General features: G+C 37.2%; 1 protein-coding gene across 1 annotated transcript in view; it reads left to right on the forward strand.

Annotated features, from left to right (window-relative positions):
* Positions 1–388: 388 nt before the first annotated feature.
* LOC113082651 (tyrosine-protein phosphatase non-receptor type 4-like) overlaps positions 389–19,076 on the forward strand; it is a 30,468-nt gene continuing 11,780 nt past the window's right edge. Inside the window, exons 1-2 of the mRNA XM_026254195.1 lie at positions 389–402; positions 17,910–18,064. Of these exons, the coding sequence (XP_026109980.1) occupies positions 17,927–18,064 (138 nt within the window). The 5' untranslated portion in view covers positions 389–402; positions 17,910–17,926. The remainder of the gene's footprint in view (positions 403–17,909; positions 18,065–19,076) is intronic.

Consider the following 19,076-nt stretch of genomic DNA (forward strand, 5'->3'; position numbering starts at 1 on the left):
CCCATGTTACAATGTAACACTCAGCACTGCTGCTGCTTCTGCGGCTCCTTCAATGTAACAGCACTTTGAACGGAGACACAGCTTGAGAAGTGACTGATCCCGATGAGCCGACCTCCAGAGTGGGAAATGCGTTTTTATTCCTCTGCGAGATCCCTTCCACCGCCCTAGTGGTCCCGTCGAGTGGATAGTAAAGTGTCCTCGCGGACTGGCTCCACAGGATCGAGTTTGTGTGGATTACAGGACCCGGAGGCCCCGTTGAGTTGAATGTGTGTGGCTGCGCTGGAGTGGGTCAATATGAGGCTACCGCTGCTGCTCTGAGCGGGCTCTCTGCTCCCTGCCTCGGGGTCTCTTACAACCTCATATTTACTTCTAAAACTGGACACCCTGGAGCAGTTTATGACGGTAAGAATCGGCATGTCACCGCTGCTGCTGGGAGGTTTTGTACAAAAACTTCTGCCTGCTTTTCTGGATACACTATCAACGATTTTCAAGTTGTTTTCTATGTTATATTGTTATGTTTTAGACAAGAAAATAACTATATACAAGAAATAGTTTCTTCTTTCGCATTAGCTATATTTGTAAATGTTGTACCAGAAGGTTCAGCTGTTGAGCAGCTTTTTCTTAAGCTGGAGCAGTAGCAGGTTGGATTTTGTTGGGGCTTGTGCTGTATTTCACTAACACAATAGAGCTTTGATTAGAGATTTACATGATTATGTATTCCATTTGAGAGGATTATCTTAATTTAGCTTTACCTCATTAATAGCCAAGCACTGATGATCCCGGTCATTGTTGAAAACATTTGGTGATTTTGAGGGTTTGTGTGGTCAGTATCTTTTTATTTTTACCATAATTATCTTATGTGTTGTATTGGCAGTGACAAAATCATTTTTGACAGGGTTTATCACGGTGTTGACAATGACTTAATGATTGCGACGTCATATTGACAGGTGAAAACCAGTTGTTCAGAATTCCTCCTCCATGCTGGCATGAGTACATGGGCGGATGGATGGATGTAGGTGTGTGTGGATCTCTTTATAGAATAGAATTTTTCTTTTTACTCATACACAGAATTTGGGGTCTCTAATATTTTCAGTTCTTACTCCTATTCTCTCCAAGGCTGCATTTATTTGATCTAAAATACAGTAAATATTCAGAAGCATTATTGTTACATTTATATATGAAATATTGTGTAATATAAAATAGTATAGTATATAATATTTTTTTAATTTCTTTAATGTGATTTACTTCTCTGATGACAGCTACATTTTATTCAACCATTTAGTCCTCCAGTCTTCAGTCATATGATCCTTCAGAAATCCTTCTAATATGCTGATTTGGTGCTCAAGATATTTCTTATCATCGCCAATGTTAAAACCAGGTGTGCTGCTTAATATTTTTGTACAAACCATGATATTTTTTATTGTCCCCAGAAATCTTTGAAAGTTCAAAATAACCACATTTATTCAAAATATAATTAGTTTTGTAACTTTGTAAACATTTACTGTCATTTTTTATCAATTTAATACATCTTTGCTGAATATAAAAAAAAAATGTGAAAAGGACAGTATACATTTGTGAATGGTAAAGATCTGCTGGAAGAACTTTTTTTTTATCTATAATTTTTCAGAGGTCTCTGTCAGTGTTTGATTTTCAGCAGTTCAGGATCTTGGAGATCTGAGTTAGCAGTCCAGTCCCTGATGGCTGAGTGGGTTTTATTCAGGAGCAGTTTGGATGATTCCAGGGTGTCAGCTGTTAGGGGCGCGAGAGCTGCAGCGAGGGCCCTGGCCGGCATTTCTGTGCACCTGAGCCAAGGCCATGTAGAGCTAAACTGGGGGGCTTTGAAGAGGGGGTAACAGGAGGCAGGTGTTCAGACAGTTGGAACTGGCAGCACCTGCCCATCTCAGTAAAGAAAACCACATTGCCTGACTGAGCACATTGCAGTGTCAGTTCTGACCTCCTGAGTACAACCCGTGGCCAAGTTAATCACCTAATTATAGATCTTTCTTGGGATCTTAGCACCATGTACTCTGTCAAACTGAGATATTATTTAAGCTATAGGGTAGTTTCCACAGTTTTTCTATTGTAATAATTGCTGACTTCCACCTGGGAGTAGCCTTTGTGGCATTAGTTCATTTAAAGTTATATAAGCATGAATGTTCGTCAGTGAACTCTTGAAATGACAGAATTGTTTTGTTATCTGGTAGTGGCCACTTCTCGCCAGTTTTCATTCATAATAAATGATGGTAGCTTAATCGCTGTAAAACCTCTATATACAAGCTGTATAACTGAAGAAATCATGTTTTTGCTTTTACAGTTTGGTATTTTGAATAATTCGATTTTATTATAAATCTAAGACTTACATCCAGTGTGTGTGGATGGACCATTCAAAAGTTGATAAGATTTTTATAATGCTGTTGAAAGAAATTTCTAATACTCACCAAGGCTATATTTATTTGAATAAAAAATAAATAAATGGTAAAACGATATTGTGAGGTATTATTACAATTTAAAATAAATAATTTATTCCTGTGTTTCAATTCAAATTTTCAGTGTCACATGATCCTTTAGAAATCAATCTAATTTAAATGCTGACTTGATGCTCAAGAAACATTTCTTATTATCAATGTGGAAAATAGTTTTGCTTAATAATGTTGTGAAAATCATGGTTTATTATATTCAGGATTCTTTGATTAAATATAATTTATCTGTAAAAGTTAAAGTCTTAACTGTGGCTTTTGATCTGATCAGTTTAATGAATCCTTGCTGAATAATAGTATGTTTCTTTAACAACAACAACAAAAATCATCCTGACCACAAACTTTGAAACGTTAGTGTGCTTTCCAAGATGATACAAGGCCACTACCAACTGAGAATTTATGTGTCTGACCCTCTTGATAACATTTGAAATGTTGTTGTTTCCGATTTAGCCAATCATCTCCTTGCTGAAATTAGAAGTTACTTGGGTACAAATCTTAAAAGAAATTATTGAGAGCTTTGAATAACTCCTTTAGTGTTGCAACGCATAAAAATAGTCATTAGTTGCAGCTCTAAACTCATTCTAACTAGAACAACTCGTACTAACCATGACGTAAGTAGACATTGATTGGCCAGACGCATTCGAAAACGCCCCTCACCTGCCATTATTTAAAACGCTGGGTAACATACTGTAAACATTGTGTCAATCTATTTTGCAAGTATGATGAACTGCAATAAATATATGGATGCTGAAGTGCAGGCAATTGTAGCAAATGTAGCACTGCCAGTTGTCGTTAGAGATTCTTAATCCCCCTTTCCGTTCTTTCAATCCATTTATATATACGTCGACATTCCATGTCCATTATTGTGAAACCCACGAGACAAACAAAAACACAGCTCCGAACACAGCATCCTCCATCCTCCTGTTGTGAATGTTTTTCTTCTTTGTTAATGTTGTTGTTGAACATCGCGCACAAATGACATCACTGTAGACCAGTTTACGCCACGTCCTAGTACACACAGTCGGTGCAACCCTTTAAATGGTACTGGGAAATAGTCCCAGACAGTTTAGTACTGTACATTAAGTTCTGGATCTAAAGCGGTGCGAAAGGCCCTCATGTACACTAGTGGTGGAAGTGATTGAAGCTACGGATTTTAATATATCAGCATTTGTTATTGCAATGCAGAAACACACATCATGTTTGAATTATGATGAGTTAATCTAGGAGCTGCATCTTTAATACAAGGTCAAATATAATCTATCATATGCAACCATCTCAGATCTGAGTTTTTAAAGGGGTCAACGTATGCAACATTCACGTTTACAAGTTGGTTGAACTGAAATGTGTGTTTGCAGTGCATGTACACACATATAATGATAAAAATCCACGCAGTGTTTTTCTTTTTTTAATCTCATTAAATTATTTCCCATTTCTCAAATTGAGCCAATCTCAGATGTCTGCCTGTGTGACATCACACAGACAGGCCCCTCCCATGATTATTGATTGACAGTAGCGTTTCAGCACAAAATGGACTGGTGTCTTACCTTAGACCCGCCCTGGGTGACTCTGATAAATCCGTTATTTGTAGACAATGGCGGAAGCAGATGTAGACAAGAATGTCTTCATTTACTCCTGACATCTGAGCCGCTGAAGATGCAGTGGATTACAGTTGTTTTGAAGTGAATGTGCCCCCCCGATCTACTTATGTCTATTTTCGCACAAATCATTCGTGGTCCAGCTTCACCTTTTTTTCATGAATCTTCGCAAATCGCCTTTCCTAATAACGTACTAGTTAGCAAGTTTCACGATGAATGCGGCTAAAGTTTACCGTCTCTCAGACAGCGGCTCATAAGAGAGGGGTGGGGTGAGCAGAGCTCATTTGCATTTAAAGTGACATGCAGTAAAATGGCTTGCTGTAGACAAAACAGTTTTTTTATAGGGTAAAACAGACTTTTCATTAAGACTCTAAAGAATCATATAAGCTTGTGGAAAACAGGCATCCAATGACCCCTTTAAGAGATGTGCATGCAGGAGAAAGGAGCTTGTTTTGACTGGTTTTCTCTGCTTGTTATTTTCAATAAAACTTCCTGTCTGAGAAAGTAAGAGATGGATGACTGGCCTCAGTATCATGAATGGAGGCTGTTCTGTCAGCATTGCTGCGGTGGCTGCTCATGTGGGACTGTAAAACGGATCACCAGCCATACATCCCCTGGGTTTCAGCAGATATTACAGAAGCAAACCACAGCTGTGTGTACAGTCCATCTGTCACAGGCTCAAAGGTGTTTTACAAGCATTTAATTATCAGTGTTGTGTTGTTTTTGCGAGGGAGGATTCATTCATAATAATTTTCTTTTTTTGTTCCTATTTCCATTTAAGAATTCCTAACAAAATAGCATATTCTTTCAAATCTTCGTCTTCGATTTAGTTAATTATAAAGCTCAGTGTCACTTCCTTCTCTTGTCACCAAACACGAGCTTGGCCCTGAGGAAATGAATGTCACATTTTTGTGGTAAGCACTCCAAGATTATAGAGAATAGATATCATGAGCTTCCTTTTTACTTGGAGATTTATATCACTCTGTGGACAGAGAATTAAATTGTTTATTTTGACACTTACACTACCGTTTAAAGATTTGAGGTAGGTATGCATTTTATTTTTAGGAAATTAGCATTTTTATTCAGTAAGGATGCATTAAATTAAACAAAAGTGACAGTAAAGGCATTTATAATGTTACAATAAAATATTTTTACCTATCAAGGAATTTTGAACAAAAATATATTAAGCAGTACAACTGTTTTTAACATTGACAATAGGGCTAGGTAACGTTTTAATGAATTTGAATTTAAGATGCAATAAATCCATTAAGCTTTATTCTAGAAATATAATTATGTAATTTAAAGTTAAGCTTGGTATTCTAACTTTAATATTATAAAAAACATTGCGCGCGATTTAAGTGTTTGTATACAAATAAGCTAATTATAACCTTAAATATTAATGTAGTACCAACTGACTTTGATGTATATTTTACAGCATTAGCTAGTACTGTACCTGATTTTGGTCATTTAAATATAGCCTTGGTGAACATAAGAAACTTTTGATCAAAAATCTTACCAACCCTAAACTTGTGAAAGGTAATTTAGGTGTACAATAAAGCACAAAACTGTATAATGAAAGACAAAACTTATTTAGGATAAAAGACAAAACTGAATTTGAAGTATTATTGTGGTTATAATTTTTCTTTCTTCACAAGAAAATTTGATTTAGAGAGATTTATGTTAAAACCTGTGGAGATTCCCCACTGCATTTCAGTGGATCTCTCGTCTGTCTGCAAGTAAACTCAGACAGACAAAAATAGACGACCTCCTTTTTTCCATCCATTTTTTATGTATGGTTCGTGACACATCTCAAAGAGACAATGAGACGTTTAAAGCATTAATGAGTAAAGTTCTCGTGTTTTGATGGAAAGAGGAAGAGTCATTTAAAAAAAAAAAAAAAAAGATATGTACATCTGTAGCCCTTTGATTGTACAGCCTGTTCCTTGTGTTTGGACAAGTTGTGCAAGAAAGATTTTTACAAGAATCTACAGTATAGTTTAGAAGTGTGTACATAACTATTATTATATTAACATTTTATGTTTTTTGCTGTATTTATCATTGTTATGAGTATTCAGTGACTTTCTTTTACTCAAAATCATGTTATGCAACACATAAAGAAAATTAGTATCAATATATAAATCAGATGTATAGAGCGATTATTGGGCCAGCTGTATTTGGTGGAAGGGTAATGTGTATGTTTGATGTAGTGTTTTCCAAATCTGGAGAGAGTGGAAACAAATTTTAATTATAGCGCTGTGAACTGAAATAATGAAATTGCTTTTGATTGGTTCACTTCACTGGTTCTTAGCTTAACATTTTAAAAATGTCCAGTGTTTCTGCATTGGGATACACAAACAAACAGAGCCCTCAGTGTTTACACTTTGGTGTTGAAATCAACCTACTAATGGCTTTACTTGTAGCTGTCTCTGCATATTAAGTTTGGATATGAAAAATGTATTTTAACATTGACAAAAATGCACTGCATACTTGGCCCCATCACATGAGATTAGATTCTGTTCAGTGTGATATGAAGCTTGAATGAAAATAGTGTAATGAGTACTATGGCTTTAGGAGAAGAGACCATTTTATTGCTGTGGTATTCTTGTAAACCATGCAAACACAATGGGAAATTTTGACATTCTCAGTAGAGATGCACCACAAAAAACACTTTATTTAAAGGGATAGTTCACCCAAAAATAATTGTCATGTCATTTTTCAGTCTGTTCGCTTATCGAAGACCAAAAGAGCTTTTTTTTTTGCTATATTCGGCCGATAAATTTCGGTTGCTGAATCCCTAGTCCTTGTTACCTTTCCTTGAATGTGGTAGTTCTGTTTCTGTCTATGCAGGGTCAGAAATTTGTATTTCATCAATAATATTTTTGAAGTTTTGAAGATGAACGACGGGTTTGGAACAACATGAGGGTTAATTAGTGACAGAATTTTCATTTTTGGGTGAACTATCCATTTAAGCCATTAGTTGTTTATGATAGTCAACCGATAAATGGCTGATGTTAAATTTAAAATATGCTTCAAACTCAAATCTTTTAAATAGTGATATTTTTAAATCCATAACGCCCATAATAGTGGCCTGATAGACCATTGTACCACGAGACGAGAAAATGATAAACTGAAATTGTGGTTATACATCTGTAATAGCTGAGTTTTTCATTGTTGTTTCAACATTTACAAAGTAGTTATTGTTGTAGGATATAAACTTAAAGTCTTAATACCTAAAGTGCATTCCCTTAAAATTCCCTACTGTCCAAGCTGTTTTTCGTTTCCCCCATCCAAATTCAAACTGTTTTTGAATCGGAGTGGTTGGAAAAATCACTTTTCCTTTTTTACTTCCTCCAGTCATTGCATTTGTGGTTGCTGTACCAAATGTAGCCTTTAATATAGGCTGCTAAAATGTCAAGCTTTTTCAGAGATTGGCTGGATCGTACTTGTAAGATCTGGTTACATGGTCCTGTGGACCTAATTTGAAAGTGTGTATACTTGCCTGAGTCAGGAGGTACGTCCACTTCCCCTCCCCGCATGCCAGAGAACACACTCGCAACACATTGCGCTGTTTATGTGGGCTGCCATTGGCCGCTTGTTGTAGAGGAAAGGTCTGTGTTTGTTCTCCCAAAATGGGATTTAAACAAACTTCAAGCTAACACGCAAGGCAAATTTACCAAATTCTTTATGCTTCATTAGTATATGCAGACTATTCCAAGCTTGCAGTATTTTCCTACTCTGTCTTCTTGCAGTTCTGTATTATGTGTCTGCAAATGTCATTTTAGAATGAGTACATGTGTTAGTTTGACAATGTTCAGTAGTGTTACTGTAACCTTAAACCTCTTTAGACCTAGGAGTCTTTTGCTAGCAGTAATTCTGAATGATGTCTGTGCATAATTGTGGTTGTCCTCCTGCTGTTTCAGTTCTGGTCAGAGGTTGACTTGTTGACTGATCTAGATGTGCTGGTCCCATTTTAACACTTTCTAATATAAAAGTAACAATTTGAAAGAATGCCATCTTCTCCTGTACCGGGGGGGGGGGGGGGGGGGTAGTGGATCTGCCGTAGAGTCAATTGGTTGTCAATTGGTCCGTTTATTAAGGAGATCTGTCACAAAACTCATCATCCGCACCAACGTTTTTTGAGCAAATTTCAAAGCCGCAACCGCCCGCCATCCACTGATTGTTTTGCGATGCAATGCTTTGCTGATGTGAGCCGCAAAAAAAGCCATTGTCTGTTCTAGAAAGGATGCAGCAAAGATATTTAATGCTAATGTATGAAGCATAGGCCTACGCTGAGTTTAATTTACGATGAGATGTGCTCTAGTTCACAGTGCAGTGCAAGTGAACGCGGCGCGCTGGTGCTTCCATGTCACGGTTATCATTGTCTGCTATATTTGCTTTTTATTTATTAAAATACATGCAATTGGTTGATGAAACATTTATTAAAATTAATATAAAATTTGTACAAAACGAAATTCGTTTTTAAGAAAGGTTTTCTACAAAGCAAAATTTTATGAAGTGGTAAATATCATGTCTGACGATTTACAAAACTTCATTAAGTGGTAAAAACCATGTCTCCCAATATATTGCGCATCTTATGATCCTATCTAAAAAATGAAAATAATTTTTGATAAAAAATGTTTGAAAAAAATATTTTAATGACACGGTTTTGGCGGTTATAGAGTTCTAATGACGGTGTTCAACTATAACCGCCGGTCTCACGGTTATATACTAACCGTCACACCCCTAGCGAAGTCCGATGCAGAAGTATAAATCAGCCTTGAGATTTATAAATTATTTATCATTGTTAGTACATGTAAACCATTGAATGTCAAAAAATAACCTTATTGTAAAATGTTACTAATAACTAATGTTAAAGGTTTAAGCTGGGCATGCACATTTATCACAATTCTTTTGCTGCCTTCTAAACGCTTGTTTCCTTGAGGTTTTTCTAGTTATGTATTTTACACCTGTTATGGTATTTATGTAAACACTGTCTTCTAAAACAATCACTCAAAACTGAACACTAAAGTGATTTTTCCATAGCCTCTAATGCTCTATTTAACATGGTTTTTGCCATGACATTATTATGGTGAACTAATCCAGTTTGTGCCTCTTTGATGAGTCACAATTTCATCTGTAGAGATGCTGCAGGCTAATGTTTCCTGAGTCATCTGTAGCTTAAGCAAGATGAATGGGGATGAGGGGGTTGTCAACATGCAATAATGATGGGATTTCCAACATGCAATAGATCCCTGCAAAGGGCCCAAGGTGAAGTTGACCATGTAGTTCACACAGCATCTATTGATCAAGGCGTCCCTTATCTGGGGACGCATAATGAATACAGAACATTTCACTTGAACTAGCTGCCTTCTCAGCTGTAGTCTCCATTACTAAAGTGCTGGAGCCTCTTCTACTCGTCTCCAGCCCAGGGGAGGCATTCTTCTCTCTAATGAAGTGAGGTAGATTTGTTTACAGGATATTGATCGCAGTGGTATCCGTCCTTTTATTCAAGTAGCTCTGTGTTCCTGGTGAGTGGTTGTATCTTGGCCGAGAGGCCAGGTGCAGGAGCGGAAACATGCAGCGTCCATGTGTCCAGAAACTCACAGCGTGATTAGAGCAGACAAGCTCTTACAGTTAAACCTGCTACTGTAAGCAGTGCAGAATTGACTGGAATGTGCAGCTTCAATCAGAAATCCGTTTCTCTTTCAATGTCGAGTCTTGGCTCACGGGAATCAAGAAGCTTGTTAGTGTAGCATTTCGCTACATCTTGGCAAAATATATAGTTTTTTTTACCCTGAAAACTAACACAAAAACATTCTAGTGTGTTCTGCTATGGAAAACTTTGTCATTTAATTCAAAAAAGCAAACTTTCTTATTCTAGATTCATTGCACACAAACTGAAATATTTCAAGAGTGTTTTGTTTTATTTCTGATGGTTATGACTTACAGCTTAGTAAAATTTAAAATTCAGTATCTCAAAAAAAAAATTCTCAAAGATCAATCGAAATTTAATGGTTGGGGCTCCTTTTGCACAAATTACTGCTTCAATGCGGCATAGCGGTGATCAGCCTGTGGCATTACTGAGGTGTTATTGAAGCCCAGGTTGCTATGATAGCGGTCTTCAGCTTCTGTATTGTTTGTCAGATGTTACTTCTCTTACTCTTCACAATACCCCATATATTCTCTGTGAGGTTCAGGTCAGGTGAGTTGACTGGCCAGTCAAGCAAAGTAATATCATGGTCATCAAACCACTTGGAAACGGTTTTGGCACTGTGGGCAGATGCTAAATCCTGCTGGAAAAGGAAATCAGCATCTCCATAAAGCTTGTCAGCAGATGCAACTGACATGCAGCAACGCCACGCTCATTCAAAACGGGCACGCCATGCAGCTGAGACGCTTGCGCCACGCATCTTAGAATCAGCTGCAGGGCTGGATTTGCGCTGAATGCGGAGACTTCCACCAATTAATATGTTAGTTTGTAAACACGAAAATGTTACCTATGTTCCACACACAAAATATTGCATTCGGTCATTCAGTACACACGTGAACCGTACCGAAAGCCCTGTACCGAAACGGTCCGGTACAAATACATGCACCGTTACACCCCTACTATTAATAATCTTTAGTTGCACAGAAAAGTATTATAATACTAAAGGCGCAAATACAGAGCGCTTATGTGCATCCTGTGCGCAGAATGATGAGCTTGAAACAACAGCCCTCTGAGTCCATATAGAAAAGTTAGTATACACATGCTGCTTGGCTCTTGTTCATCTTCAGTTCTCTCTTCACAGCAGTTCAGTCAGTGTAGTGTTTGAGTAAATTAATTACTCTGGGATATTGGTCTATTTCGACTCTGAGGGAGTATTAGCCAGGTTAAAGAAGTAAATAACTTACGTAATTTGTGGATTAATGCTTACTGGAGACGCGAACCGGTTCAAACAATTCAGTCCAATTTCGTGAACTGGTTCAACCGGTTCACTAAGAGGAACCGGATAAATCGAACTATTCGTTCGCGTACCGGACATCACTAGTACAAAGGGAAGAAATATTGATAGTGTATTTACATCTGTGCATTAGTTTATTGAGCTTTTTTTTAGAGATGTTCCGATACCCTTTTTCTCTTCCCGATACCGATTCTGATACCTGGGCTCAGGGTATCGGCCGATACCAAGTACTGATCCGATACCTGGGTGTATATCTGTAAATACAGCTGTATATACAACTAGCCCTGTGTAAATTGCTAGAATTACTTTATGGTGTACTTAAGACTGATCCCTTAATAAAACATGAATAAATACATGGTGAACTACTCTATTCATTACAGTATTTTTATTATCTGACATGAATTTGACAGTATTATTTATTTTCTTAAGCGAAAAAGAACTTCAAATGCAGCCAAAAATCTAACACCGCAAACGTAAAAAGGTATTTTAGTTTTATAATATAACTGTATAAAAAAATGCAACAAATAAGTCTAGGAATATAAAAAATGATATATTAATCATACAATCTCTTTACAACAAAACAAGTCAAATACAAGCAACCGTCTAGGCATAATTATTATTATTAATAGAGACTTATTATTATTACTACATAGAGACATAGCTAAATCTACTGTAGGCTACAACAGTAGCTTAATATATTGTCAATTTACTCATGTTAAACCAAAACAATTTTTTAATGGACTGCCATGAAGAACTTTGAGTGTCTGTGTTTATGATATGACAGTTTTCTCAAATGAAACAGTAAATTCTCATGAAGTGACGGTTTATGCGTTCGTGTCCTCCTATAGTGACACACAGCAGAGACTACAAAACAGCGAGCTCCCGCGCATCTGCGCCCGTCACCCACAGAGATGTAGAATTTGCAGGAGTAATATTTAAATAGTATTTTGCAGTTTAATATTCACAGACACTAGTATATATTCAGCTACTGTCTGGGGCCCTGCGCTTTGATTAACACAGAAGCAACTGAACGCAGCTGTGGGTACCGAATATACTCGGGAGTCGGTAACTACTGGTACTACAGAAACATACTGCTAACCACTGATCTATTATGTCTGTTGGCAGTTTAGAATGCGATGAGCAATCCAGTCATATATAGATCAGTGCTGCTAACGCGTTTTCATATCTTCTACGCTGCTCTAAACGGGTTGCTTGTGGCAACACAGCACAACTTCCTGTGTTTGCAATGCATTCTGAGCAGCGAAGAAGAACCGTGCAGCGGTTAGGCAAAGCTAGCGGTCATAACTAGGTCTTGTTTAAGAAAATGGTATCGGATCGGTATATGGGTTCATGTACTCGCCGATGCCGATGTCAGAATTTGTTGTGGTATCGGAGATATTTCCGATACTTGTATCGGAATCGGAACAACTCTACTTTTTTTTAACAGTCTCTTGAAGAGAGTTTAATCGCTTCGACTGTAGTAACCAAATGCAATACGCAGTTTGATTGCTGAATGGAGGATAACAGACAGTCGCAGTGGAAAGAAGAGTTAATGTGAACTTTAAGTTAATGACTTAAATATTAATCTGTACCCCACATGGAACTACAGAGCAGCTTCAGAACACTTGAAATATATGAACATTTTGGTGCTTTATAATGTTTTTGTGTCTTTTGTAGAGCTCTACAATAATACAGAATAATACATGCACAATATCGGATTTGGATCTGTCTCGTCCAACCGGTACCCGATCCGCAGAAAATACCAGGTTCAGAGCCGATACCAATCCAGTGTATCGGATCGATGCATCCCTACTAATTTGCCTAACTATCGACCCCGAGGACGCCATAAACACACACACACTCGCTCTCTCTCCCACTTTCCTGTTTTTTTGTTTTAATGGTGGGCATTTATGTTGGTGGGCGTTGGTTAGAGCAGTGCTGATTGGGAAGAACGGAGGTACGCTCACTCTATTGGTTAGTAAGACTGTCACTGAAGGCATAGTCAAGCATATCCTCTGGAAAATTGCAGGCTTTGCAATTAGCAAGATCGCAATGTCTCAAATCGCGATTGCGATTCGATTTTGATTAATCGCACATCCCTACCACTGAGCAACAGTCCAGTTCTTTTTCTCCTTACCTCATGTGAAATGCTTCTGATTTTTTTTTTCTGGTTCAGGAGTGGTTTGGTTCTATGAATGTGACAGCTGTAGCCCTTTTCCTGAAGACGTTTGAGTGTGGTGACTCTTGATGCGCTGACTCCAGCTTTAATATACTCCTTGTGAAGCTCTCACAAGTTCTTGAAGTTCTTGAATCAAGGCTGTAGTCATCCCTGTTGCTTGTGCACCTTTTCCTACCGGACGTTTTCCTTCCAGTCAACTTTCAATGATAGGGGTGACACGATTTCGATTTTAAATCGAAATCGATAGAAATTAAGTCACAGTCTCGAACTTCGAATAAAAAAATGGAATCGTCGATGCTGCCACGCCCCCATGTTGTATGACGGCAAATCAATGACAAAAATAACCGAGCATTCAACTGATGCTGGCGCGCGCACTATATGGCTTCCGCTAGAGCAAAACTGAATCGGATGCGAAGAAACGGGAGCACGCGAGCTCATTTCAAACTCTTGCGCGCGCGTGACATGTACTCTGCGCGCAATAAAAGCCCTCGCGCGTGCATGCTCATTCCCCAAATCTTCGCGCTCGATCATCTCACCTCTGCTCGCGCGAACAATTTTATTTTTGTCAGTCGTGGGGCGGGGCTTGCTGTTTTAGTTGTTCTCAAATGTCATTGGTTATTCCCCTTTTCCTAAAGTCAGTATTCGACGCCTGTTAGAAAATGAGTAATAATTCACTTGACTTGACCCATGACTTCATCAGTGGACCAGATACATGCGAGTAATCATTTCTTTTGCTTGTTTAATTTATTTTTGTCTTTAATGTAATTTAATGCATTGTTTATAGAGCAGATCTTTTGTAGATACTTGATTAACTGGAATTCTTCTGATTGCTAGTGATTGCAGTCTTGTAATAAGAGATACACATATTTTACAGACTGTAATGATGCACACACACATACTATAAATATATATATATAAATCTAAATGAATGACAGTGAAGTGTTTAACAAGTGTTTTATCTTTAATCTTTTAAATAGATACATCGTAATATTTGAAGGTTAGTTTAGTCATTTTTTATTGTTTTTGTTTGTTTTGTTATGAACTTGAATGTAATCTTTTGTGACTGCACTTACAAAAGAGAAACTGGATGGCAGTTTATTTTGTTTTTTTAATTGACTAAAGATATAAGTTATTGTTACATTATGTTGTTAATAAAAGTTTTAAATTTGACAGTGTAATGTGGTACATTGCAAACAAAGGTCAGATATTATATTACATAAAAGTCTAGTTTGAAAAATGACAATCTGTGCTTTAAAGAGAATAAATGTAAAAATCGAGAATCGAATCGAACCGTGACCTTAGAATCGAAAATGCAATCGAATCGAGGATTTGGAGAATCGTGACACCCCTATTCAATGAATATATTTTGATACAGCACTCTGTGAACAGCCAGCCCTTTCAGCAATGACCTTCTGTGGCTTACCCCCCTTGTGGAGGGTGTTGATTGTCTTCTGGTCAGTAGTCTTTCCCATAATTGAGCTTGCATGTTCTAAACTAGCCCAGCAGGTACCCAGTATTTATACTCAAATTTAATCAAACTAATCAAGCTCAAAATGGAATATTCAAATTCAAAAAGCTGTAAGTAGTAATCATCAGAATTAAAACAAAAATCCATAGAAATATTTCATTTCAATATTTTTTATTAAATTACAAAAATAAAGAACTTTTACATTATATAAATTTATAAATTTATATAAATTCCTGTAGATGTGAATGTGACTGTAGTCTCACTTGGTTTTGATCATTTGCATTTTCTGTATTTCATACCAACAATTATCTTTCTTCAAATGAAAATGTTTTTTAAATGTGAAATGTGATGTGACTTTATGTCAAAATACTTGTTCTGTCTCAGTTTAATGTACAGAGACGAGACTACTATAAATAAACCATTCGTAGGTTGCTTTCCAGAAGATTTGTACTGTGGGTGTATGGCACTTTTATAACATGCGAACATTCTTGCTCAGTATGTTTGATATTAGATAACTATTTAAAAAAAAAAGTTAATAACAGTTATTATAACATGATATGAATATAACCTTATTGGTGCTGTCATGTCAATTGATTAATCAGAAACTTGCACTGGTTCAACCAAATGCGGTTTACAGCATATAAAGCTTTTCACATTCATATGCTTTGATTTGTGAGTGAAATGCTTGTTCTGTGGAGCTGTGAGTTATGTAGAATGTAATGGAAGCCTATTCCAGCACGCTCATGTGGTTACGTGACGTCCCCCAAGGGAATGGACATAGAAAGGTTAGCTTGCGTAGGAGGATTGAGCTACACTGAGGACACCTGCGCTTTGTAGATGCTTGCTGACCTTTGCGCTCAGTTTGAGTGCTTTGAATGCATTAAAGGTGCTGTTTTTGGAATAGACTGTAGTAAACTATTAAATATGCCTTTTTGTTTACACCATTTTGAGTCCCTCAACTGCTAGTTCAGTATTATGACACAACAAGAACATTGAACATAGCACCTGTCTTGCGTTTGTAAGCTATGTCTGTCTTTAGTAGTTTAGTAGTAATTTAATACTCTCCTGTTTCTTTATTATTGACTTCCAACGGTGCACAATACAAACTACTTAATTCATATACCAGTGAACCCAGAGATTCTTAAATCATTAATTAACCTGTGCACAATAGAATTGAATATTACTTGATGGCTGCAAAGGGCAATTTCTTTCTGTATTTATTTTAAATGCAAATACAGCGGGCAGGTGAGGTACCTTCTCATCAGAAAGGTGACTTGAGGCGTTTTTCTGCATGCAAGACTCATGCAAGGTGCACTCGTACTTAATGATCTGTTATGCTGAAATCTAAGCCTCCTCACACAGTTCTAGACTGTCTTGTATTTTCACAAAATGATGACCGGTCATTTGTTTTTACTAGTTCATAAGCATTAATTTTACATGATCTGTCTTGCTTGTTTATCCTGGTTAATCTAAAATGCTGTTCAAACCAGGAGAAACTAGGCAATGAGTTTTACTTTATTTTTTCTTATTTTATTTTACAATGCTTGTTTCATACATTATTGTTGGGCGATATGGTCATTTTTCAAATCGTCATATTGTCAGCCCGTGAGATCGACGATACACAATATCATCATGCATGGGTGGAGCAAGAGAGAGACTCTTTGTTCTTGTCATAGTATAACTATTTGGTGTTTTAAACCCGCACAGGTGCGCGAGAGAGAGCCCATGGAATTACCAGTAATCGGAAAAAATAAATAAAACTTTAAAACATACTGATAAACTAACGTTAAATATAAAAATACTGTATTTAAAACAGCTAGTTTATATATAGTCAGACGCAGCTTCCTGTGACAAATCTGCCGCATATGCGCACAGAAGTTATCAGTCTAAATGTTCTGCAAAATCAGTCAATGGTGAAAATCCATAGTAGATTTCTTTTAAAGTCCAGCAGTTTAACACTATATTAAACATGTTCGTTTATGTCAAAAATGTAAGTATTAAAAACATTTAAGCTCATATATTTGGAATAAAGTTAAAACTGTGTCATTAAACTCAAATAGTGAGGGCTCCTTTAAAATATTGCACATATGTAGGCCATTCAGATTACTTGTTAAAGTGCAATGCAATTCCTTACATCTGCAGATGATGTACGTCTGTTTGTAGATGGAGACTTTGTAACGGTCAAAACTATGTACAACTACAACTGCGACTACAGGCTCTAATCCTGCTGCGCACGCACACGCTGTGTGTGTGAAATGCGGCGCTGAAATGAAATAGCTGGGCAGTTTGATAGCCAAGTTATAATAAGCTGCCTAATAATAAAAAAAAAAGTTATTATTATAATCTAATACATTAATAGGAAAATTAGCCTAATATCGTCTTGATGATAGACGATACTATCGTCAATCGGCACAACCCTAGCATACATCATAGTATAGTGTTTCCTATTTTTGTCCACCAAATACCTTTAAGCTTGAATGCCCAGAAATTCCTGTGAGGTACCTTAAAGGTCAGAGATATTTCACTTTGACCTTTTGCATGACTGTAGATCTATGAATGAACATGAGAGGAGTTCAGGAGTCTCTGATGGTTGTGTCAGAATGCTGCTTTTAAAAAGTGCTTCCACATGACTGATTTTACACACAAGCTGCTTTAATGCTCCATTGATCTGAATAAAGCACAACAGATCTTATAAGATAAGACAACATGAGAAATGTGGAAAAAAATATAGATCGATAATTGAATCATTTAAAGGTTAATTTAGGGAAAATGTCAGTGGTGTTGTTATTATTATGTAAAGGCCAATTCAGGCCTTTTGGATCAACAACGGAGAATCATGTTGCCCTTTTCTCAAAAATTTGAGCGGTAGATTATTTTTTTCATCATGTCAATTGTATTTCTGTGTATAAGCAGCTCTTCTCTGAGTCCATCCTTTATTATGTGCCCCGTTTTCTGTTACTGTTTGAAGAAAAGCCGTGTAAGATGGTAGACCCCTAAGGAAATAGATATATTTAGACACAAAGTAGGCTGTACATATAAATAACAGTTTTTCATTTGTGCACATAAGTTGGCGTCTGAATCTGACTTGAAATGCTGTGATCTAGTTCGACTGGTACTATCAAAATTGGCTCTGCTGAAATTAAATATTTCAAATAAAAATGATGCATGCTTTAAACGAGTTACTAACCTGACCTGATATATTATGCTGGAATCACAGAAGCTATAGTAGATATCTTTGTGTTACAGACTCTGGTTGGACCGTAATGACCGCACGCTTCCGGTTGCCTGCAGGCAGATCCTACAATGTCCGGACGACGGAGCTGGCACGCGACAGGCAGCGCACCGAGGTGGTCTGCAACGTTTTTCTTTTGGACAACACTGTCCAGCCTTTTAAAGTCAATGTAAGTACCCCATTAAAAATAATGCGAATAATTCAATTTGTGTTCAACAAGCTTTGAGGTAATTTGAGGTATGATTCATGTCTGTAATATGGTGCAAGACCAGTTATGTTGTTTAGTAAATGTGGGGTTTTGTTATAATCCCTAAATCTGTGTATGAGCAGTAATAATAGTGATGCTTGCTTTAGCAAACGCTACTCTACCTTCTGTCATTAGCAAACACCAGTAATAATTTTAATATCACTTATACTCACCGGTCAAATGTTTGGTGTCAGTATTCTGTCGAGAAATTAATATTCAGCAAGGATGCATTAAATTGATCAAAATTGATGGAAAGTAATTTCTACAAACCAAATGCATTTTTTTATTGTTTGAATTATTCATCAAAGAATCCTAATAATAAGAAATGTTACTTGAATAATGTGTAATAATGTTTTCCAGTAGGGGTGCTCCGATCATGATCGGCCGATCGTTATGCGCATCTCGTCAGTAAAGCCGGTTCTCTAATCAGCTGTTAATTCCATCAGGTGCGTGATTTCACATAGAGCACCTGTTACTACACAGAGCCGTTGTTAATAGAGAAGATGCGCAAATCACGTTAATTTTCAGCGTTTATTGGCGCATCTTCTCAGTTAACAACGGCTCTGTGTAGTAACAGCTGCTCTATGTGAAATCACGCACATGATGGAATTAACCGCTGATTAGAGAACCGGCTTTACTGTTTGAGATGCGCATTAACGATCGGCCGATCGTGATCGGAGCACCCCTATTTTCCAGTATTAATGCTTTTTTCTGTATTTTTGATCAAATAAATGTGAGCATAAAAATCTTGCTAACTAGGGATGTCAACGATTAATCGATGATCGATTAATTGTCGATAAGAGATGCAATCGATTAAGGCTATCGATGGTCGGTTAACCGAATCAGTGTTGGGCTGCGTGCGGCTCATGCGCACTCAACACGTGCGAGCGGCTGTGAGTGACGGTGACGATATATAAAAGCATCATCATTCATT

The sequence above is a fragment of the Carassius auratus genome, unplaced genomic scaffold (assembly GCF_003368295.1).
Source record: "Carassius auratus strain Wakin unplaced genomic scaffold, ASM336829v1 scaf_tig00036635, whole genome shotgun sequence".
In the NCBI taxonomy this organism is placed as follows: Eukaryota; Metazoa; Chordata; class Actinopteri; order Cypriniformes; family Cyprinidae; genus Carassius; species Carassius auratus.